The sequence below is a fragment of the Anas platyrhynchos genome, chromosome 33 (assembly GCF_047663525.1).
Source record: "Anas platyrhynchos isolate ZD024472 breed Pekin duck chromosome 33, IASCAAS_PekinDuck_T2T, whole genome shotgun sequence".
Lineage (NCBI taxonomy): Eukaryota > Metazoa > Chordata > Aves > Anseriformes > Anatidae > Anas > Anas platyrhynchos.
This window is the reverse complement of record NC_092618.1, coordinates 5,768,593-5,791,464: the sequence shown is the minus strand read 5'-3', so window position 1 is coordinate 5,791,464 and position 22,872 is coordinate 5,768,593. Positions and strand designations below refer to the sequence as shown.

General features: G+C 66.2%; 2 protein-coding genes across 2 annotated transcripts; both read left to right on the top strand.

The window, feature by feature from the left end:
• Positions 1 to 111: 111 nt before the first annotated feature.
• Positions 112 to 12,115, top strand: ERCC2 (ERCC excision repair 2, TFIIH core complex helicase subunit). Its single transcript, XM_072030126.1, is given in 26 exon segments — positions 112 to 417; positions 503 to 580; positions 656 to 697; positions 699 to 719; positions 810 to 858; positions 861 to 922; positions 1,540 to 1,572; positions 1,575 to 1,657; positions 2,583 to 2,697; positions 2,797 to 2,923; positions 3,023 to 3,119; positions 3,199 to 3,332; positions 4,300 to 4,471; positions 5,084 to 5,136; positions 5,139 to 5,201; positions 5,462 to 5,531; positions 5,977 to 6,046; positions 6,843 to 6,944; positions 7,044 to 7,107; positions 7,861 to 7,982; positions 8,086 to 8,178; positions 9,227 to 9,299; positions 9,402 to 9,472; positions 11,435 to 11,578; positions 11,661 to 11,804; positions 11,884 to 12,115. Coding segments are annotated over 26 exon segments (2,208 nt in total). The 5' UTR covers positions 112 to 384; the 3' UTR covers positions 11,977 to 12,115.
• A 2,757-nt stretch (positions 12,116 to 14,872) lies between these two features.
• Positions 14,873 to 22,866, top strand: CKM (creatine kinase, M-type). The gene is made up of 8 exons (XM_072030081.1): positions 14,873 to 15,026; positions 16,995 to 17,196; positions 17,912 to 18,066; positions 18,653 to 18,785; positions 19,427 to 19,598; positions 19,965 to 20,088; positions 21,243 to 21,432; positions 22,575 to 22,866. The coding sequence occupies exons 2-8, from the start codon at positions 17,004 to 17,006 to the stop codon at positions 22,751 to 22,753; spliced, it is 1,146 nt and encodes a 381-aa protein (XP_071886182.1). The 5' UTR covers positions 14,873 to 15,026; positions 16,995 to 17,003; the 3' UTR covers positions 22,754 to 22,866.
• Positions 22,867 to 22,872: the final 6 nt, after the last annotated feature.

Below are 22,872 nucleotides of genomic sequence, written 5' to 3'. Positions count from 1 at the left end.
GGCCCGGCGGGCGGGGCGGCCAATGGGGCGGCGGCGCGGACCGCAGAGAGGACTGGCGGCGGCCGCGCGGGGCCGGCGGCTGCCATGAAGTGAGCGGGGGGCGGGGGAGGGGATCCCGGGGAGGGGGGGGGGGGGGGGATCCCTGGGGTGGATCCCGAGGCGCGGGGGATCCCCCACCCCCCCCAGCCCCTTTTAGGCCTTTTTTTAGGCCCATTTCGGAGCCGGGGAGGGGGTTGGGGGGATGCGGCGGGGCTGGGCTCGGGTGGGAGCCCCCAGTGGATCCCTCCCAGCCCCTCCCCCACCAGTGGATCCCTTCAGGCTCACATCGACGGGCTCCTGGTGCCCTTCCCCTATGACTACATCTACCCCGAGCAGTTCTCCTACATGCTGGAGCTCAAGCGGACCCTGGACGCCAAGGTGGGCCGGGGATCCACTCCCCTCTCCCTGGGCTGGGATCCACCCGATCCAAGGGATCCACTCTCTACATCCCCCCCACACACAGGGTCACGGCGTGCTGGAGATGCCCTCCGGGACCGGGAAAACGGTGTCGCTGCTGGCCCTCATCGTGGCGTACCAGCGGGTGAGCGCTGGATCCCAGTGGATCCCAGTGGATCCCAGGCTGGGGGACCTCAGTATCTTTTGTCTTCTTCTCCAGGCCCGGCCGCTGGACGTGACCAAGTTGATCTACTGCTCCCGCCACCGTGCCCGAGATCGAGAAGGTGGGGGGCAAGGAGTGGATCCCCCCCTCTGGGGGGGGGAGTGGATCCAAGGGATCTGGTTGAGCCTCAACCCCCTCCCCCCCCCCGCAGGTGATCGAGGAGCTGCGGAAGCTGCTGGATTACTACGAGAAGCAGCTCGGGAGAAGCTGCCCTTCCTGGGGCTGGCGCTGAGCTCCAGGAAGAATCTGTGCATCCACCCCGAGGTGTGGGGGGGGGGTTACTGGGAGCACTGGGAGAACTGGTGGGGGTTGGGGACATTGGGGACAGTGGGGGGGGGGCTGGGGACAGGGTGTGGTGGCACTGGGGGCGGTGGCAGGGGGCAGATCCTGGGGGGCTGGGGGCACTGGGGGGACTGGGAGGGGGCTGGGGACAGCCTCTGGTGGCACTGGGGACACTGGGGACAGGGACTGGGGGCACTGGGAGTGCTGGGGACAGCCCCTGGGGGCAGTGGGGGGGACTGGGACAGCCCATGGGGGTACTGGGAGGGGGCTGGGGACAGGGGACTGGTGACACTGGGAGGGCTGGGGACAGCTCCTGGGGGCACTGGGGGGACTGGGGACAGCCCCTGGGGGTACTGGGGACACTGGGGACAGGGACTGGGAGCACTGGGAGTGCTGGGGACAGCTCCTGGGATACTGGGGGGCACTGGGGGGGGGCTGGGGACAGCCTCTGGTGGCACTGGGGACACTGGGGATGGTGGCAGGGCTTTGGGGACAGCCCCTGGGGGGACTGGGGACAGATCCTGGTGGCACTGGGGACACTGGGGACAGGGGGGGTGACACGGGGGGGTGACAGGGGTGACAGGGCTGTCCCCCCCCAGGTGTCGGCGCTGCGTTTCGGGCAGGAGGTTGACGGGGGCGCTGCCTCAGCCTCACGGCCTCCCACGTGCGCGCCCAGCACCGCCGGGACCCCACCCTGCCCGCATGCCGCTTCTACGAGGTGGGGGGGGTGGGCATGGGGGGGGGCACGGGCACTGGGGGGGGCACATGGCATCTGGGGGGGCTCCATGTCACTCTGGGGGGGGGGTCACATATCACCAGGGAGGGGCTCATGGCACTCTGTGGGGGTCACACGTTACCTGGGGGGGGCTCCTGGCACCCTGGGGGGGTCACAGGTCACCTGGGGGGGTGACATGGCACCTGGGGGGGACACATGGCAGCTGGGGGGGGACGTGGCACCTGGGGGGGTCACACATCACCTGGGGGGGCTCATTTCACCTTGGGGGGGGGCTCTTGTCACCCTGGGGGGGTCACCCGTCACCTGGGGGGGGTCACACATTACCTGGGGGGGGGGGCTCATGTCACCTTGGGGGGGTGACATGTTATCTGGAATGGGGGGACATGGTATTGGGGGGGGGTCATGTCACTCTGGGGGGGCTTGTGTCACCCTGCGGGGGTCACACATCACCTGGGGGGGCTCATTTCACCTTGAGGGGGGGCTCATGTCGCCCTGGGGATCCCATATCACCTGGGGGGGGTGCTCGTGTCACCCCTGGGGGGGGTCACACATTGCCGGGGGGGGGGGGGCTCGTGTCACTCCGGTGGGGGCTGTGTCACCCTGGGGGGGGGACACAGCATCCCAAAGCGGGGGGGACACCATCTGGGGGGGTCGCCATGTCACCTAGGGGGCTTGTGTCTCCCTGGGGGGGGCTCATGTCACTCTGGGGGGGTCACATATCACTTTGGGGGGGCCACACGTCACTTGGGGGGGGGACATGGCAGCTGGGGGGGGGCTTATGTCACTCTGGAGGCTCACACATTGCCTTTGAGGGGCCTCAAAACACCCTGGGGGCCAAAACATTTTTATCCCCCCCCCGGCCTTTGTGACCCCCCCGGGGGCCAACGTGTGTGTCCCCCCCCCCAGGGAATTTGACACCCAGGGCCGCGAGGAGCCCCTCCCTTATGGGGTCTACAACCTGGACGACCTGAAGGCGTACGGCCGCCAGAAGGGCTGGTGCCCCTATTTCCTCGCCCGTTTTTTCGGTAATGGGGGGGGTCACGGGGACACGGGGACCCCCCCCCCGGAATTCCCATGGGGGTGACGTTTTTTGTGCCCCCCCCCCCCCCCCCCCCCCAAAAAGATCCTACACGCCAACGTGGTGGTCTACAGCTACCACTACCTGCTGGACCCCAAAATCGCCGACCTGGTGTCCAAGGAGCTGGCCAAAAAATCCGTCGTGGTTTTCGACGAGGCGCACAACATCGGTGAGCGCCCCCCCCGCTCGCCCCCCCCCTCGGCGATGTCCCCCGAGTGTCCCCAACCCCGCTGTCACCTCCTTTTTGTGTCCCCCCCCCCCAAAAAAGACAACGTCTGCATCGACTCCATGGGGGTGAACATCACGCGCCGCACGCTCGACCGCTGCCAAGCCAACGTGGCCACGCTGCAAGCCACCATCCAAAAGTGAGCACCCACTTTTTACCCTTTTTTTACCCCATTTTTGTCCTTTTTTGTCCCTTTTTTGTCACCTTGCCCCCCCCAGGATCAAGGACACGGACGCGGAGAGGCTGCGGGATGAATACCGGCGCCTGGTGGAGGGGCTGCGAGAAGCGGGGGTCGCCCGCGAAACCGACCTCTACCTCGCCAACCCCGTGCTCCCCGACCAGATCCTACAAGGTCAGAGCCCCCGGGGGGGTCCCCGATGTGCCCCCCTCTCGGTGACCCCCCCCCAGATCCGTTCCGGCCACCCCCGGGTCGTTTTAGGGTTGTTTTTTTTGGGGGGATTCTCCCTAAAATAAGGTTCGGAGGCATCCGGGCTGTGGCTGAATGGGGTGGGGGGGTCAGGGGGGGCTCAAAGCTCTCAGGACCCCCCCCCAAGATGCGTGGGGGGGGTTTGGGGTGTCCCCCCCCTGGTTTTTCACTCCGGGGGGCTCCGAGCCTCTGCTGGTGCCCCCAGGGCTGATATGGGACCCCCCTTTGGGGTGTGGGACCCCCCCCCAGCATGTGGGACCCCCCCACTGCCACTGTGCAGACCGGGGGGTCCCAAAATTCCTTTTTGGGTGCCCCCCCCCCCACTTCTGACCCATATTTGGGTGCCCCCCCCCCAAATTTCTACCCTAGGGAGGGGTCTCTGCTCCCCCAATCCCCCAATTTCTACTGTGGGGAGATCCCTGCCCCCCCCTCTGCATTTCCATGGCCCCCCCCCCCAATATTTCTGAGCCCCCCCTCATATTTCTGTGCTCCCTGGCGTTTTTATGCCCCCCCCTTTTTTTTTTTTTTCCCCCCCCCCCCAATCCCTTTGGGGCGCTCCCAGCCCCACAACCTGGGACCTTCACCCCTCCCTCTGCATTTCTGTGCCCCCCCTTTTATTCTGTGCCCCCCCTCATACTTCCATGCCCCCCCTTTTTATTTCTGTGCCCCCCCTTTTATTTCTGTGCCCCCCCGGTATTTTTATGCCCCCCCCTCATCTATATACCCCCCAAACCCCAACCCTTCGGCGCGCCCCCACCCCTCTCCTCTCATTTCCCTGCGCCCCTTTTACCCCCACGCCCCCCCCTTTACTCCCACGCCCCCCAATTTCTCCCCACGCCCCCCCCGGAGTTTCTCAACCCCCCCTTTTTTTAATTTGCCCCCCCCCCCCCAGAGGCCGTCCCCGGCAGCATCCGCACGGCCGAGCACTTCGTGGGCTTCCTCAAGCGCCTGGTGGCGTACCTGCGAGCGCGCCTGCGGGGGCCCCGTGTGGTCCAGGAGAGCCCCCCCGCCTTCCTCCGCGACCTCCACGACAAAGTCTGCATCGAGCGCAAGCCCTGCGGTGAGTCCGTGCCCCCCCCCCAAAAAAAAAAAGCCCCCCCCCCCCCCCCTTTCCTTGCCCTAAAAGGTGGCGACACCCTGGTGGCCGCTGGCTCCTGGGGGGGTGCCTGGGATCCACTTGGGGGTGTTTCAACCCCCCCCTCCCCTAAAATAGTGTGTGTCCCCCCCCGTTTTGGGATGCTGTGCCCCCCCCCAGGTGATATATCCCCCCCCCCAGGGTGATGTGAGCCCCCCAGGGTGGTGTCCCCCCCCCCAGGACACCGTGTCCCCTATCCATGGTGACGTTTTCCGCCCCCTCTCTCGTTGGGACAGTGTCCCCCCCACTTTGGGATACCGTGTGCCCCCCCCAGGGTGACACGAACCCCCCCAGGTGATGTGAGCCCCCCCAGGTGACACGAGCCCCCCCAGGGTGCTGTGTCCCCCCCCACATCACCATGTCCCCCCCCATGTCACCGTGTCCCCAATGCATCCCCTTCAGCTCCCCCCCCTCTTCCCCAGGGCATTTCCCCCCCCGTGGGTGCCATCACGCCCCCCCACGGAGTGCCATCACCCCCCAGGGGTGCCATCACACCCCCAGGAGTGACGTGTGTCCCCCACCCCGTTAATTCCCCCCCCAGGTTCTGCGCCGAGCGCCTGCGCTCGCTGCTGCGCTCGCTGGAGATCGCCGACGTGGCGACTTCTCCGCCATCACCCTGGTCTCCAACTTCGCCACCCTCGTCAGCACCTACTCCAAGGGTCCGTTTTTTCCTGGGGGGGGGCTCTCCGGGGCGGGGGGGGGGGCACCACCCCTGTGCGCCCCCCCGGTCTTTTTATTTTGCCCCTTCCCTCTTTAATCGGCGCCGGATCGGGCGTTGGGGTGCGGGGATGGGGAGGTTGGGGTGGGGATGGGCGACGTGGGGGGGTTGTGTGGTGGGGGGGGGGGCGCTGCTGGGTGCCCCCCCCAATTTATGAGTGCCCCCCCCCCGCATATTTATGCCCCCCCCCCTTTTTTCCAGGCTTCACCATCATCATCGAGCCCTTCGATGACAGGACCCCCACCATCTCCAACCCCATCCTGCACTTCAGGTGGGGCACGGGGGGGGGGAAAAGGGTTGGGGGGGGGCACGGGGGGGGAAAAATGGCTGGGGGGGGGCACAGAGGGGTTGGGGGGGGCACAGATTTTTTTTTTGGGGGGGGTACAGGTTTTTTTGGGGGGAGTTACAGGGCTTTTGGGGGGACACGTTTTTTTGGGGGGGAAAAGGGGCTGGGGGGCACAGGGAGGTTTGGGGGGCACAGTTTTTTTGGGGGGGGGGCACAATTTTTTTGGGGGGGGGCACAGGGGGGCTGGGGGGGTTGTGGGAGGGTGCTGGGGGGGGGTCATGAGGGGCTATGGGGAGGTCCTGCCCCAATGCTGGGGGCGGGGGGGGCAGAGACTCGGGGCAGGGGGCACAGAATTTTGGGGGGGGGCTCTGGAGGGTTGGGGGGGGGGGGCACTGGTGTCACCTGTGTGCCCCCCCCCCCTCCCCCGCAGCTGCATGGACGCCTCCATCGCCATCAAACCCGTCTTCGAGCGCTTCCAGTCCGTCATCATCACCTCGGGGGTCAGTCCCTGCCCCCCCCCGGGACCCCCCCATGTCCTCCCATGACCCCACTGCCCCCCCAGGACCCCCCATGACCCATGCCCCCCCCCCCATGGCCCCCCTATGTCCCTCCACATCCCCCACCACCCCCCCCATGTCCTCCCATGTCCCCCCCATGACCCCATGTCCCCCCCCCTATTCCCCCCCATGTCCCCATGACTCCCCCATGTCCCCCCCAGGACCCCCCAGGACCCCCCCCCCAGGACCCTATGTCTCCCCCATGTCCCCAGGACCCCCCATGTCCCCCCCATGACCCCATGCCCCCCCCCCATGGCCCCCCTATGTCCCTTCACATCCCCCACCGCCCCCCCAGGACCCCCCCATGTCCTCCCATGTCCCCCCCATGTCCCTATCATGACCCCATGTCCCCCCCCATGTCCCCAGGACCCCCCACCCCATTTCCCCCCATGACCCCCCCATGGCCCCCCCTATATCCCCCCTGGACCCCCCATGTCCTCCCCATGACCCCCCATGTCCCCCCCCCATGACCCTGCGCCCCCCATGTCCCCACGTCCCCCACCGCCCCCCAGGACCCCCCATGTCCCCCCATGACCCCATGTCCCCCCCATGCCCCCCCCATGTCCCCCCCACATCCCCAGGACCCCCCCCATGTCCTCCCATGACCCCCCATGTCCCCCCCATATCAGCACCCCCCACATCCCCCCCTTGCCCCTCCCATTCCCTCTATATCCCCCCCCCGTGGGACCCACCAGATCTGACCCCCCCCCCATTTTTCCCCCCACCTCCTCTCCCCCAGACCCTGTCCCCCCTGGACATTTACCCCAAAATCCTGGATTTTCGCCCCGTTACCATGGCGACCTTCACCATGACGCTGGCGCGGACCTGCCTGTGCCCCATGGTGAGTGGGGGGGGGGGACATGGCTGGGGGGGGGGACACCTGGCACCATGGGGGGGGGGGGGCAGGGACCCCATTGTCACCTTGTGTCCCCCCCCCCAGATCGTGGGCCGGGGCAATGACCAGGTGGCCATCAGCTCCAAGTTCGAGACCAGAGAGGACATCGGTAGGGGACGGGGACACAGGGGGGGGACAGGGACATTGGGGGGGGCAGGGACACCGGGGGGGGGCAGGGTTGGGTCTGGGGACAAAGGGACAGGGACATCGGGGGGGGGGCAGGGACACCGGTGGGGGGACAGGGACACGGGGGGGGCAGGGACACCTGGGGGGGACAGGGACACTGGGGGGGACAGGGACACGGTGGGGGGACAGGGTCTGGGGGGGATGGGGACACCTGGGGGTGGGACAGGGACACCAGGGGGGAACAGGGACACAGGGAGGGGGACATGGTCATAGGGCTGGGGGACACAGGGACATGGTTATAGGGACAGGAACACAGTTATGGGATCAGGGAGGGGACAGGGACATGGTTATAGGGACAGGGACGTGGTTATGGGATCAGAGAGGACAGGGACATGGTTATGGGATCAGGGAGGGGACGGGGACTTGGTTATAGGGTACAGGGACACAGTTATGGGATCAGGGAGGGGACAGAGACATGGTTATAGGGACAGGGACACAGTTATGGGATTAGGAAGGGGACAGGGATGTGATTATAGGGACAGGGACATGGTTATAGGGACAGGGACAGGGTTATGGGATCAGGGACTCCAGAAACACCATCCTACAGCACAGAGCGGGGACAGGGACACCGTTACACCTTCCAAAGCGGGTACAGGGACGGGGTTACGGGTCAGGGTGGGGGGGGGTGTTATTTGGGGTCTTTTGGGGCCCCCCCCCGAGTGACCCCGTGGCTCAGCCGTGATCCGCAACTACGGGAACCTGCTGCTGGAGCTGTCGGCCGTGGTCCCCGACGGCCTCGTCGCCTTCTTCACCAGCTACCAGTACATGGAGAACATCGTGGCCTCCTGGTACGAGCAGGTAGGCCACCCCAAAACCGCCCCAAAAAGGGTCTTCGGGTGGTCCCCGCCCCGCTCACGCTGTCCCCTTTGTGTCCCCTTTTTGTGTCCCCCCCCCCGCCCAGGGCATCCTGGAGAACATCCAGCGGAACAAGCTCATCTTCATCGAGACGCAGGACGGGGCCGAGACCAGTATGGCCCTGGAGAAGTACCAGGAGGTGGCTGGGCCTGGCCCCTGGGGTCCCCTTGGGGTTGTCCCTGTCCTCTGGGGCCCCTTGGGGTTGTCCCCATCCTCTGGGGTCCCCTTGAGGCTGTCCCCATCCCCTTGGGGCCATCCCCATTCCCTGGGGTCTGTCCCCATCCCCTGGGGTCCCCTTGGGGCTGTCCCCATCCCCTTGGGGCCATCCCCCTCCCTTGGGGCCATTCCCATCCCCTGGGGTCCCCTGGGAGCCATCCCCGTCCTCTGGGGTCCCTTGGGGGCTGTCCCCTTCCCCTTGGGGCTGTCCCTGTCCCCTGGGGTCCCCTTGGAGCTATCCCTGTCCCCTGGGGTCCTCTGGGGGCTGTCCCCATCCCCTGGGGTCCCATCAGGGCTGTCCTGGTCCCCTGGGGGCTCTCCCCGTCCTCTGGGGTCCCCTTGGGGCTGTCCCCATCCTCTGGGGTCCTCTGGGGGCTGTCCCCATCCCCTGGCGTCCCCTGTCCCTTGGGGTCCCTTGGGGGCTGTCCCTGTCGCCTGGGGGCTGTCCCCATTCCCAGTGGCCATCCTCATCCCCTGGAGGCTATCCCTGTCCTTTGGGGTCCCCTTGGGGCTGTCCCTGTCCCCTGGGGTCCCTTGGGGGCTGTCCCCATTTCCAGTGGTTGTCCCCATCCCCTGGGGTCCCCTGGGAGCCATCCCCGTCCCCTGGGGGCTGTCCCCATTCCCTTGGGTTTGTCCCTGTCCCCTGGGGTTCCCTGGGGGCTGTCCCCATTCCTTGGGGTCCCGTTGGGGCTGTGCCCATTCCTTGGGGTCCCGTTGGGGCTGTCCCCATCCCCTGGGGTCCCCTTGGAGCTATCCCTGTCCCCTGGGGTCCCCTGGTGGCCATCCCCATCCCCTTCGGGCTGTCCCCTTCCCTGGTGTCTGTCCCCATCCCCTGGGGTCCCCTGGGGGCTCTCCCCTTACCCTTGGGGGGTGTCCCTGTCCTCTCGGGACCGTCCCCATCCCCTGGGGTCCCCTGGTGTCCCCTGGGTGCTGTCCCCAGGGGGGGTGACCCGGCGCTGTTTTTTCGGCAGGCCTGCGAGAACGGCCGCGGTGCCATCCTGCTCTCGGTGGCCCGGGGCAAGGTGTCGGAGGGCATCGACTTCGGTGAGGGACGGGGACAAGGACAGGGAGGGGGACGTGGGGGGGGACGGGGACGTGGCTCCCCCCCCCGGTGTCCCCGATGTCACCGTGTGTCCCCCCCCCCAGTGCACCACTACGGGAGGGCCGTGGTCATGTTCGGGGTGCCCTACGTCTACACCCAGAGCCGCATCCTGAAGGTGAGGGGCGCGGGGACAGCGGGGGGACAGCGGGGGGGCACCCCCAGGGACACCGGGGAGCACCCTGGGGACCACCAGGACCCCCCTGGGATCCCACCAGGCACCCATGGGACACAATGGGGCACTTTGGGGACTGGTGGGATGTGCTGGTGCCACAGGGGGGCACCCATAGGACACCCTGGGGACCACTGGGACCCCCCTGGGACCCCAATGGGCACCCATGGGACACAGTGGGGCACCCTGGGGACCACCAGGACCCCCCTAGGACCCCAATGGGCACCCTGGGGACCACCAGGACCCTCCTGGGACCCCAACGGGCACCCTGGGGACCACCAGGACCCCCCTGGGACCCCACCAGGCACCCATGGGACACAATGGGGCACCCTGGGGACCACCAGGACCCCCCTGGGACCCCAACAGGCACCCTTGGGACACCGGGGGACACCCTGGGGACCTGCAGGATGTGCTGGTGCCACAGGGGGGCACCCATGGGACACCCTGGGGACCACCAGGACCCCCCTGGGACCCCACCAGGCACCCATGGGACACAATGGGACACCCTGGGGACCACCAGGACCCTCCTGGGACCCCACCAGGCACCCTTGGGACATGGTGGGGCAGCTTGGGGACCACCAGGACCCCTCTGGGACCCCAATGGGCACCCATGGGACGCAATGGGGCACACTGGGGACCACCAGGACCCCCTTGGGATCCCAGCGGGCACCCATGGGACACAAGGGAGCACCTTGGGGACCACCAGAACCCTCCTGGAATCCCACCAGGCACCCAGGGGACCCAGTGGGGTACCACCAGGACCCCCCTGGGACCCCACCAGGCACCCATGGGATACAATGGGGCACCCTGGGGACCACCAGGACCCCCCCTGGGACCCCACCGGGCACCCATGGGACACGGGGGGGCACCCTGGGGACCTGCAGGATGTGCTGGTGCCACAGGGGGGCACCCATGGGACATGGTGGGGCAGCCTGGGGACCACCAGGACCCCCTTGGGACCCCACCAGGCACCCAGGGGACCCAGTGGGGGACCACCAGGACCCCCTGGGACCCCACCAAACACCCAGGGGACCCAGTGGGGGACCACCAGGACTCCTCTGAGACCCCAACGGGCACCCATGGCACATGGTGGGGCACCCTGGGGACCACCAGGCCCCACCTGAGACCCCAACAGGCACCCAGGGGACCCAGTGGGGGACCACCAGGCCCCCCTTGGGACCCCACCAGGCACCCAGGGGACCCAGTGGGGGACCACCAGCATCCCCCTGGGACCCCAAAGGGCACCCATGGGACACAAGGGAGCAACTTGGGGACCACCAGGACCCCCCTGGGACCCCAACGGGCACCCAGGGGACCCAGTGGGGGACCACCAGGACCCCCTGGGACCCCACCAAACACCCAGGGGACCCAGTGGGGGACCACCAGGACTCCTCTGAGACCCCAACGGGCACCCATGGCACATGGTGGGGCACCCTGGGGACCACCAGGCCCCACCTGAGACCCCAACAGGCACCCAGGGGACCCAGTGGGGGACCACTAGGACCCCCTGGGACCCCATTGGGCACCCATGGGACCCAGTGGGGGACCACCAGGCCCCCCTTGGGACCCCACCAGGCACCCAGGGGACCCAGTGGGGGACCACCAGCATCCCCCTGGGACCCCAAAGGGCACCCATGGGACACAAGGGAGCAACTTGGGGACCACCAGGACCCCCCTGGGACCCCAACGGGCACCCAGGGGACACAATGGGGCACCCTGGGGACCCCCAGGACCCCCAGGGACCCCACCAGGCACCTAGGGGAACACAGCGGGGCATGGCAGCGCACACCCCATGGGCTGCAGCGGACCCCTGGGGGGGACACCGCAAGACCCCAGAGGTGCACCCCACTGACAGAGCAGCCCCCCCACGACCCCCTAAAAATCTTTATGTCCCCCCCCCACCCCCAGGCACGCCTGGAGTACCTGCGGGACCAATTCCAGATCCGGGAGAACGATTTCCTCACCTTCGACGCCATGCGCCACGCCGCCCAGTGCGTCGGCCGGGCTCTGCGCGGCAAAACCGACTACGGCCTCATGGTCTTCGCCGATAAGGTGGGTGCCAGCTGCTGGGGGGGGGGGTTAAAAAAATAAAAAAAAACGCTAAATTCCTTCTCGTGACCCCCCCTTGGCGCAGCGTTTTGCCCGGGCGGACAAGCGGGGCAAGCTGCCGCGGTGGATCCAGGAGCACATCTCCGACGCCAACCTCAACCTGACGGTGGACGAGGCGGTGCAAGTGGCCAAATTCTTCCTGAGGCAGATGGCCCAGCCCTTCCACAAGGTGAGGACCCTTTTTATTGATTTTTTGTTTTTTTTTTGACCCCCCCCCCAAGCCCCTCTCATGTCACCCCCCGGGGTAGGAGGACCAGCTGGGGCTGTCGCTGCTGACGCTGGAGCAGCTGCAGTCGGAGGAGGTTCTGCAGAGGATCGAGCAGATCGCCCAGCAGGCTTGAGGCTGGGGGGGGCGGCGACCCCCCCACCACACACTTGGAGCAAGATTTGACCCCCCCGGACCACCACTGTGTGCGTGGAAAGGGATCGGGAGAGCCCCCAGCGGCGGGGAGGGGGACAGAGATCCCCCCCTGTGGGGGCGGAGCGGGGCCCAGGTCCCCCCCCCGTGTGTTTGGGGTGGGGGGTGGAGCCCCCCCCCCCGAGCACAGGGAGGGGGATCTGGATCCCCCCCCAACTTGGATTGGGATCTGGACACCTCCCCCCGATCACATGGACTAGGATCTGGAGCCCCCCCTGGATTTGGGGTGGGGTCTGGAGCCCCCCCGGTTACACAGAGCAGGACCTGCCCCCCCCCCATATATTTGGGGTGGGGTCTGGAGCCCCCCCGTTACACAGAGCAGGACCTGGACCCCCCCCCAGTCCTGCTGGAGCTGCACATTGGGACCCACCCCCCCACTCCCCCCAAAACGTTCCCAAAATAAAGCAGCTGCAGGCGGGACCCCCGCCCCCCACCCCGTGTCTCTGTCCCCCTGTGCTCCCCCCTCAACTTTTTTTTTTTTGGGGGGGGGGCTGTGGTGCCCCTGCTGCAGGAGGGGATGGGTGGGAGCAGGCATGTGGCCCCCCCAGCCCCAAAAGTGCCCCCACAGCCCCCACAGCCTGGGTCCCATTGTCCCCATGTTGCTGGCACCCAGGGTCCCCATGTCCCCAGGTTCCCATTGTCCCCAAGGTCCCCAGCACCCCATGTCCCCAAGGTCCCCATGTCCCTGGCACCCCATTTCCTTGGCTCCCCAGGGTCCCAGTCTCCCCATATCCCCAGGGCCCTATTGTCCCCAGTGTCCCCGTTGTCCCCTTGTCCCTGGCACCCCAAATCCCCAGGGCCCTATTGTCCCCATGTCCCCATTGTCCCCCTGTCCCTGGCACCCCATGTCCCCAGGGTCCCCCCCATGGGCACCCCCTTGTGCCAGCAGCACCCTGTTAACGGGGCACCCATGGGTGGGGGGGGGGGTGAGGCACCCTATGGGGCACCCCACAGGTGTGGGACCCCCCCTAACAATTCAGGTCCCCCCCGCTCTGTGCCTCAGTTTCCCCATGGGGACACCCGCCACCGTTTTGGGGTGCGGGGGGGGGTGTTCCCAATGCCACCCCCTTCCCCACCCATGGGTGCCCCCCCCCCCCCGGTCCTTGCCGCCCTTCCCATGCCCCCCGCTGGGGTCCCCAGCGCCGACACCGGATCCGGCCGCGAAACCCAACCCGGCCTAAAAATACCGGGCGTGAGGGGGGGGCTCGGAGCCGCCCCCCCACCCCCCCGGCTTGAATTGCCCTGATCCAGCGGATCCTCTACGGGGTCAGGGCGCAGGGACGCAGCCCCCCCCCACCCCCCCACCCCTGGGTGCCTCCCCACCCCCCAGCACCCCCCCCCCACGTGGGGCTGGGGGCTTGGGTGCGCCCCCCACGGGCACCCCCCCCTGCGTGGGGCCGGTGTCACCCGTGGGGACACTCCAATATGTGCCCCCCCCCCCAGTGTCCCTTTGTCCCCTGTCGCCCTTTGCCCACGCTGCCTGAGCCTGGGGTTTGCTCCCTCCCTGCTTGGCTCCCAGTGCTCCCAGTGCTCCCAGTACAGGCCCTGTGGGAGCATAACTGGAGCCGTGGTGTCTGTCACCCATCAAGGTCACCCAGCGCCCGCAGCACCCACCCAGGGCCACCCGCTGCAGCCCGTGGGGTGCTGGGTGCCCCCCAGGGGTGCACGGTGCTGGTGTGCAAGAAGCAGTGTGCAACGTGCAACCCGTCCTGTGCTCCATGCAGCGTGCAACCTGCCCCATGCAGCGTGCAAGCGTGCAGCATGCCCTGTGTGAGCGTGCACCGTGCAGCCATGCGGTGTGCAACCATGCATCGTGCACCCTGCAGCTGTATGCTGAGCAACTGTGCACCGTGCAACCGTGTAGTGTGCAACCATGTGGTGTGCAAACGTGCACTGTGCACCACACAACCGTGCACAGTGTGACTGTGTGGTGTGCGACTGTGCAATGTGCGTGGTGTGACTGTGTGCTGAGCAGCCATGCACTGGGAGTCGTGTAGTGTGCAAATGTGCACCATGCAACCATGGACTGTGTGATTGTGCACCATGCAACCGCGTGGTGTGCAACTGTGCACTGTGCACCGTGCAACCATGGGGTGTGCAACCATGGGGTTTGCAACCATGTGGTGTGCAACCGTGCAATGTGCACTGTGCAACCATGGGGTGTGCAACCATGTAGCGTGCAAATGTGTACCGTGCACCCATGCACCATGCAATTGTGTGGTGTGCAACCATGCACTGTGCAACTGTGTGGTGTGCAACCGTGCAATGTGCACTGTGCAACTGTGTGGTGTGCATCTGTGCAACGTGCACTGTGCAACCATGGGGTGTGCAACCATGTAGTGTGCAAACGTGCACTTTGCACCGTGCACCCATGCACCGTGCAACCGTGTGGTGTGCAACCGTGCAGCGTGCACCCACGGGGTGTGCACCGTGCAACCATGCAGCGTGCAAATATTTGGTGTGCAACCGTGCACTGTGCAGCGTGCAACCGGGGGGGGTGTGCAAGCGTGCCCCGTGCCCCCGCAGGCCGTGCACCGGGGCCGGGCCGCGCATACCGGGGCCGGCAGGTGCCGGGCCCGGAGCCCAGCGACCACCCGACACCGGGGGCGGATCCGGGGGGGGGGGGGGGGTCCCGGAGGGGTCTCCCCGCTCCCGGCGGCCGCTCCGGCAGCGCCCGGCCCCCCCTCGGTTCCACCGGACCCAGCCCGGTCCCGGTCCCGGTGCCCCCCCCCGTATCCCCGGTCCCGGTCCCGGTGACCCCCCCCCCAACCCCCCTGCCCCGCTCTGAGCACCCCGGTCCCCCCGGTTCGGTCCCCCCCCCGTCCCCCCTCGGTGCCCTCGGGCCCCCCGTGGCCGGGCGGGGCGGGGGCGGGCCCGGGGGGGCCCGGGGGCGATAAAGGCCGGGGGCGGCCCCGGTGCTCGCCGCCAGCCCCCGCCGGTGCCGCTCCGCCCGCTCCGCTCCGCGCCCCCCAGGTAAGCCCCGAGCCCCCCCCCCACGTCCGTCCGTCCCCCCCCCCGGGACCGGCAGCACCGGACCCCCCCGGTGGGACCCCCCCCCCGGTGCCAACCGGACCCCCCCCGGGTTAACGGGAACCGGGTGAGACCCCCCCCTCGTTGGGAACCCCCCCTCGGTGAGACCCCCGCCCCGGTGAGACCCCCCCCCACATCGTGGGACCCCCCCGGTGCCAACCGGACCTCCCCCGGTTAACGGGAACCGGGTGAGACCCCCCCCCAGTGGGAACCCCCCCCCGCTGGGAACCCCCCGGGACCGACCCCGGGACCGGGACCTTCCCCCCCCCCCCCGGTGCCCCGTTGTTGCCCCCCCCTCCCCCCCCAGCCCCGGGCTATAAAAAGCCCCCGCGCAGCCCCGGCCAAATCTGGCCCGGCCACGCCCCCTCCCCATAGCCCCGCCCTCAAGAACCACGCCCACCGTGGCCCCTCCCCCTGGGGACCACGCCCACATCGTGGCCACGCCCCCCCCCCTCCGTGTCCCACCCCCATGTGCCCAGCCCCTGTTCCTGGGCTGATTGGGTGGTTGCGACGTGCCCGTGTCGCGACATACCCCATGTTGCGACATGTCCCGTGTCGCGACACGCCCCCCGACTGCAGTGCCCAGGCTGTCCTGGTGGCTGTGACCCTCCCTGTGTCACGATGTGCCCCCTATCGTGACATGCCCTGTGTCATGACACGCCCCGTGTCACGATGTGTCCCCATAACTGCTGTGCCCAGGCTGTCCTGGTGGCCCTGCCATACCCTGTCCTGTGCCCCATGTCATGACATGCCCAATGTTGTGCCATGCCCGGAGCCAGGGCTGTACTGGTGGCTGTGCCACATCCTGCTCTGTGTCCCATGTCATGACATGCCCCATGTCACGACATGCCCTGTGTCACCCCATGCTCTGTGTCGTGCCATGCCGCCTGTCACCCATGTCGCACCACCCTGTGTCACGCCATGTCCCATGTCATGCTGTGTCCCATGTCACCCTGTCACGCCGTGTCCCATGTCAAACCATGCCCCGTGTCACTCTGTGTCATGCCATGTCCCGTGTCATAGTGTCCCATGTCACACCATATCCCATGTCACATCATGTCATGCCATGTCACACTGTGTCACGCCATGTCACCCCCTCTCATGCCATGTCACGCCATGTCACACCATGTCACACCATGTCCCCTGTCATGCTGTGTCCCCTGTCACACCATGTCACCTCATGTCATGCTATGTCACACCACGTCACACTGTCATCCCCCTCACACCATATCGTGCCATGTCACGCCATGTCACACCACATCACCCCATGTCACACTGTGTCACCCCCCCCACATGCCATGTCATGCCATGTCACACCGTGTCACCCCCACATGCCATGTCATGCCATGTCACATCACATCACACCATGTCATGCCGTGTCACCCCCCTCATGCTCTGTCACCCCATATCACACCACGTCATGCCCTGTCACACCATGTCATGCTGTGTCATGCCATGTCACACCATATCACTCCATGTCACGCCATGTCACGCCGTGTCACCCCAACTCACGCCGTGTCACCCCCACATGCCGTGTCACCCCCCTCACTCCATGTCACGCCGTGTCAGCCCATGTCACGCCGTGTCACCCCATGTCACGCCATGTCACACCATGTCACGCCATGTCACGCCATGTCACGCTGTCACCCCCACATGCTGTGTCACCCCATGTCACCCCCCTCACCCCGTGTCACGCCATGTCACCCCATGTCACGCCGTGTCATGCCATGTCACACCATATCACTCCATGCCATGTCACACCATGTCACGCTACATCACACCATATCACCCCATGTCATGCCGTGTCACGCCGAGTCACCCCATCTCACGCCGTGTCACCCCCACATGCCGTGTCACCCCATGTCACACCATATCACACCATGTCACCCCGTGTCACGCCATGTCCCGCAGCCCGCCGCCATGCCGTTCAGCAACACCCACAACAAGCACAAGCTGAAGTTCTCGGCCGAGGAGGAGTTCCCCGACCTCTCCAAGCACAACAACCACATGGCCAAGGTGCTGACCCCCGCCCTCTACCAGCGCCTGCGCGACAAGGAGACCCCCAGCGGCTTCACGCTGGACGACGTCATCCAGACCGGCGTCGACAACCCCGGTGCGTGCGGCCCCGGTGTCCCCAAGTGCCACTGTCCCCAAGTACCATTGTCCCCAGTGCCCTGGTTCCTTGACCCCAGCCCAGTTCCATCACTGGTGCCCCAGTGCCATTGTCCCCAAGTGCCACTGTCCCCAAGTGCCATTGTCCCCGGTGCCCTGCTTCGTTGTCTCCAGCCCAGTTCCATCACTGGTGCCCCAGTGCCCTGGTCCATTGACCCCAGTGCCATCTCCAGTTCCCCAGTCAACTGTCCCCCATGCCCCAGTCAATTGTCCCCATGCCATCCCCAGTGCCCCAGTGCCATTGTCCCTGGTGCCATTGTCCCCAGTGTCATCCCCAGTGCCATTGTCCCCAGTGCCATTGTCTCCGAGCCATCCCCAGTTCCCCAGTGCCACCGTCCCCATGCCATCCCTGGTCCCCCAGTGCCATTGTCCCTGGTGCCATTATCCCCGTGCCATTCCCAGTGCCCCAGTGCCACTGTCGATGGTGCCATTGTCCCCATTGCCATTGTCCCCGTGCCATCCCTGGTGCCCCAGTGCCATTGTCCTTGTACCATTATCCCCATACCATCCCCAGTGCCCCAGTGCCATTGTCACCAGTGCCATTGTCCCTGGTCCCCCAGTGCCATTGTCCCCATGCCATTCCCAGTGCCCCAGTGCCACTGTCCCCGTGCCATTGTCCCCCTCGCCGCGTGCCACTGACCCCCCCCACCCCACAGGACACCCCTTCATCATGACGGTGGGCTGCGTGGCCGGGGACGAGGAGTCCTACGAGGTGTTCAAGGAGCTCTTTGACCCCGTCATCCAGGACCGCCACGGCGGCTACAAACCCACCGACAAGCACCGCACCGACCTCAACCACGAGAACCTCAAGGTGCTGCCGGGGGGGGGGCGTATTTGGGGTGGGGGGGGGATGTGGGGGGGGCGTGGGGGGTGGGGAGCAATGGGGTTTGGGTGGGGAGGTGATATGGGGTGGGGGTATGGGGGGATTTGGGGATATGGGGGTGTTTGGGGATATGGGGATTTGGGGATTGGGGGGGTTGGGATGTGGGGGGAATTTGGGGATTGGGGGAGGGTTTGGGGATTGGGGGGGATTTGGGGACATGGGGGAGAATTTGGGGACATGGGGGAGGATTTAGGGTTTGGGGGGGGGATTGGGGGATCGAGGGGGTTTGGGGACATGGGGGGGGGATTTGGGGATGGGGGGGAGGATTTGGGGATTGGGAGGGGTTGGAGACATGGGGAGGATTTGGGGAAATTGGGGGAGGATTTGTGGACATGGGGGGGGATTTAGGGGCATGAGGGGAATTTGGGGATCAGGGGAGGGTTTGGGGATACGGGGGGTGGGTTGGAGGGGATTTGGGGGTTGGGGGAGGATTTGTGGACATGGGGGGGAATTTGGGGACATGGGGGGGATTTGGGGATCGGGGAGGGGTCACTCAGACGGGTGCTGCGTGCAGGGGGGCGAGGACCTGGACCCCAAATACGTGCTGAGCAGCCGCGTGCGCACCGGACGCAGCATCAAGGGGTACTCCCTGCCCCCCCACTGCAGCCGGGGGGAGCGGCGCGCCATCGAGAAGCTGTCCGTCACCGGTGAGGGGGCGTGGCCTGCCGGAGGGGGGCGTGGCCTGTTGGGAGGGGCGTGGCCTGTCGGAGGGGGGGGCGTGGTCAGATGGAAAGGGGCGTGGTCTATGAAATGGGGCGTGGTCAGATGGGAGGGCTGGGGTAGGAGGGGAGGTCAGAGTGGGGGCGTGGCCTATGGGGTGGGCGTGGCCTCTGGGGTGTGGGCGTGGCCTCTGGGGGCGTGGTCTCGGTGTTGGGGTTTGCAGGCGTGGTTGTTGGGGGGCGTGGCTTTAAGGCAAGGGGCGTGGCTTCTGCCTGTGGGCGTGGTTTGCAGGCACGTGTTGACTGCTGGCTTGGGGGCGTGGCCTCTGGGTGTGGGCGTGGCCTCTGGGAGTGGGCGTGGCCTCTGGGTGTGGGCATGGCAGGGAGAGCCACGGGGCGTGGCTTGCATGAAAGGGGGCGTGGTCATTATGCATGTGGGCGTGGCTTATGAATGTGGGCGTGGCTTACAGCTGCGGTCACACGTGTTCGGGGGCGTGGCTTGCGGGCTCGGGGGCGTGGCCTTCGAGCTGTGGGCGTGGCTTCTGCACATGGGGGCAGGCGTGGCCGGGCGTGGCATGGGCGTGGCGGGGTGGGCGTGGCCTGGGCGTGTCCTGACCACGCCCCCTCAGCCCTGAACAGCCTGGAGGGGGAGTTCAAGGGGAAATACTACCCGCTGAAGGCCATGACAGAGCAGGAGCAGCAGCAGCTGATCGACGACCACTTCCTCTTCGACAAGCCCGTCTCGCCCCTGCTGCTGGCCTCCGGCATGGCCCGCGACTGGCCCGACGCCCGCGGCATCTGGTGGGCACCCGGGGGGGGACACATGGGGTGGGGGGGGCCACATGGGGTGGGGGCACCCCCAAACCCACCCCCCGTCCCTGCTAAGGGGATGAAATGGGAGCCCAAAGTTTGGGGTGTTCCCAAATGTAGGGGGGTGGGTGTGGGGCTGAGGGTGTTTTGGGGGTGCAGGGCGTGGGGGGGGGCACATGGGGTGGGGGCACCCCCCAAACCCACCCCCCATCCCTGCTATGGGGGTGAAATGGGAGCCCAAAGTTTGGGGTGTCCCCAAATGTAGGGGGGTGAGTGTGGGGCTGGGGGTGTTTTGGGGGTGCAGGGGGCACCCGAAGGTGTGGGGGGTGCTGAGGGTGCCCCCCCCCCCCCCCGCAGGCACAATGACAACAAGACCTTCCTGGTGTGGGTGAACGAGGAGGACCACCTCCGCGTCATCTCCATGGAGAAGGGGGGCAACATGAAGGAGGTCTTCAGGCGCTTCTGCGTCGGCCTCAAGAAGGTGGGGAAGGGGCTGGGGGGGGTCGTGGGGGGACGTGGGGGGGATGTGGGGGGGATGTGGGGGGGGTGGGAGGTCTCGGGGAGGTGGGAGCAGGCCCGTGGGGGTGATGTGTTGGGGGCTGGGGGCGTGGGGATATGGGGGCGTGGGGATTAGGGCTTGGGGGGGGGTATGGGGGAAATGGGGATTGGGATATGGGGACATGGGGCTATGGGATTAGGGTTTGGGAGGACATGGGTGGAACAGGGATTAGGGTATGGGGGATGTGGGGATTAGGGTTTGGGGGGGTTTGGGGGAAATGGGGATTGGGATATGGGGGACATGGGAATACGGGATTAGGGTTTGGGAGGACATGGGGGGCACAGGGATTAGGGTATGGGGGACATGGGGATTAGGACAGGGAAGACAGGGACTAGGGTGTGGGGATGTGGGGGATGTGGGGATTAGGGCATGGGGGACACAGGGATTAGGATATGGGGGATGTGGGGATTAGGGCAGGGAAAACAGGAATTAGGGCATGGGGATATGGGGGGTGTGGGGATTAGGGCATTGGGGGACATGGGGATATGGGATTAGGGTTTGGGAGGACATGGGGGGCACAGGGATTAGGATGTGGGGGACATGGGGATTAGGACAGGGGAAACAGGGATTAGGGTGTGGGGATATGGGGGATGTGGGGATTAGGGCATGGGGACACAGATTAGGGCATGGAGGGACATGGGAGATAAGGGGATTAGGGCATGGGGATCATGGGGATTAGAACACTGGGGGACACTGAGATTAGGGCATGGGGGACATGGGGTACACGGGGATTAGGGCATGGGGAGACATGGGGGACACAGGGATTAGGGCATGGGGGATTTGGGAACTAGGGCATAGGAGGACAATGGGGATTGGGGGGAAATGGGGAAATGAGGATTGGGATTTGGGGGACATGAAGATTGGGGCATTGGGGGGACATCGGGACTGGGGCATCGGGGGACAGGGGGGATATGGGCACTGGGGGAGGGACATGGGGATTAGGGCTTTGGGGGTTATAGGGGACAGGATTTGGGGATTTGGGGATTTGGGGATTTGGGGATTTAGGGATACGGGGAGCTGGGTGGGGGTGTCCATGACCCCGTGCCGTGTCCCCCCCCCGCCCCCGTCCCCTACAGATCGAGGAGATCTTCAAGAAGGCCGGGCACCCCTTCATGTGGACCGAGCACCTGGGCTACATCCTGACCTGCCCCTCCAACCTGGGCACGGGGCTGCGCGGCGGCGTCCACGTCCGCCTGCCCAAACTCAGCCAGCACCCCAAATTCGAGGAGGTGCTCAAGCGCCTCCGCCTCCAGAAGCGCGGCACAGGTCGGGATGGGGGGCACGGGGGATATGGGGTTGGGGGCGTGGGATTAAGGGGAAGGGGGCGTGGGGCGCTTGGATGCGTGGTATTGGGGCTGGGGGTAAAGGGTTTGGGTATGGGGACAAGGGGGTGTCAGGGGGATGTGGGTATGAAGGGGTAAGGGCATGGGGCGCAGGGGTGTGGGGTTGTAGGGACACACGTGGGTATAGGGACGTGGGTATGAGGGAACAGGGATATGGAGATTTAGGGACATGGGGCACGTGGGCACAGGGATGTGGGGTGTGGGGACACAGAGACATCGGGCACCCATGGGTATAGGGACATGGGATGCGTGGGTGCAGGGACATGGGGATTTAGGGAAAAAGGGACATGGGGCACATAGATATAGGGATATGGGGGTGTAGGGACATGGGACAGATGGGCACAGGGACTTGGGGATTTAGGAACATGGGGACATGGGGCACATGGGCACAGGGATATGGGGTTTTAGGGACACAAGGACATGGGGATTTAGGGACATGAGGCACAGGTGGGCACAGGGATATGGGGTTTTAGGGACACAGGGCACATAAATATAGTGATATGGGGATGTAGGGACACAGATTTAGGGACATGAGGCACATGTGGGTGGGTACAGGGATGTGAAGATTTAAGGACTCTGGGACATGGGGCACACAGGCACAGGGATATTGGGGTGCAGGGACATGGGGACACATGGGTAGAGGGACTGGGGGATTTAGGGACATGGGGCACAGACATAGGGATATGGGGATGTAGGGACATGGGGACGTGGGGATTTAGGGACAAAGGGACATGGGGCACATGGGCGCAGGGACATTGGGATTTGGGGACACAAGGCACATGGAGGTACAGGGACGTGGAGATTTAGGGACACAGGGACATGGGATGCATGGATACAGGGACGTGGGGATTTAGGGACACAGGGACATGGGGCACATGGGGATATGGGGGATTTAGGGACACATGGCCATGGGGATATGGGGACACAGGGACACGGGGCTCAATCCCAAGGGACACAGGGCTGCGAGGTCCGGGACCAGGTGGAATGGGGACAGGGGCGTTGGGACACGAGGATGGGGGGGGGGCTGTGAGGGCTGAACCCCCCCCCAAATTTGGCCACCCCCAGGCGGCGTGGACACGGCGGCCGTGGGTGCCGTTTTCGACATCTCCAACGCCGACCGCTTGGGATTTTCGGAGGTGGAGCAGGTGCAGATGGTGGTGGACGGCGTCAAGCTCATGGTGGAGATGGAGAAGAAGCTGGAGCAGAACCAGTCCATCGACGACATGATCCCGGCCCAAAAATAGGGCCCCCCCCCCCCCCACACACACCCCTTACCCCATTTACGACCCCCCAACCCTTTTACCCGGTTCCCACCGGCGCAGCTGCAATAAAAACGCCGCTGGCCCCCAGTTCTGCACCCAGG

Coding starts and splice junctions, on each gene's coding strand:
- CKM (XM_072030081.1), top strand. CDS start 17,004: ATGCCGTTCAGCAACACCCACAACAAGCACAAGCTGAAGTTCTCGGCC. Junction 18,067..18,652: donor TCAACCACGAGAACCTCAAG/GTGCTGCCGGGG, acceptor TGCTGCGTGCAG/GGGGGCGAGGACCTGGACCC. Junction 20,089..21,242: donor TCTGCGTCGGCCTCAAGAAG/GTGGGGAAGGGG, acceptor CGTCCCCTACAG/ATCGAGGAGATCTTCAAGAA.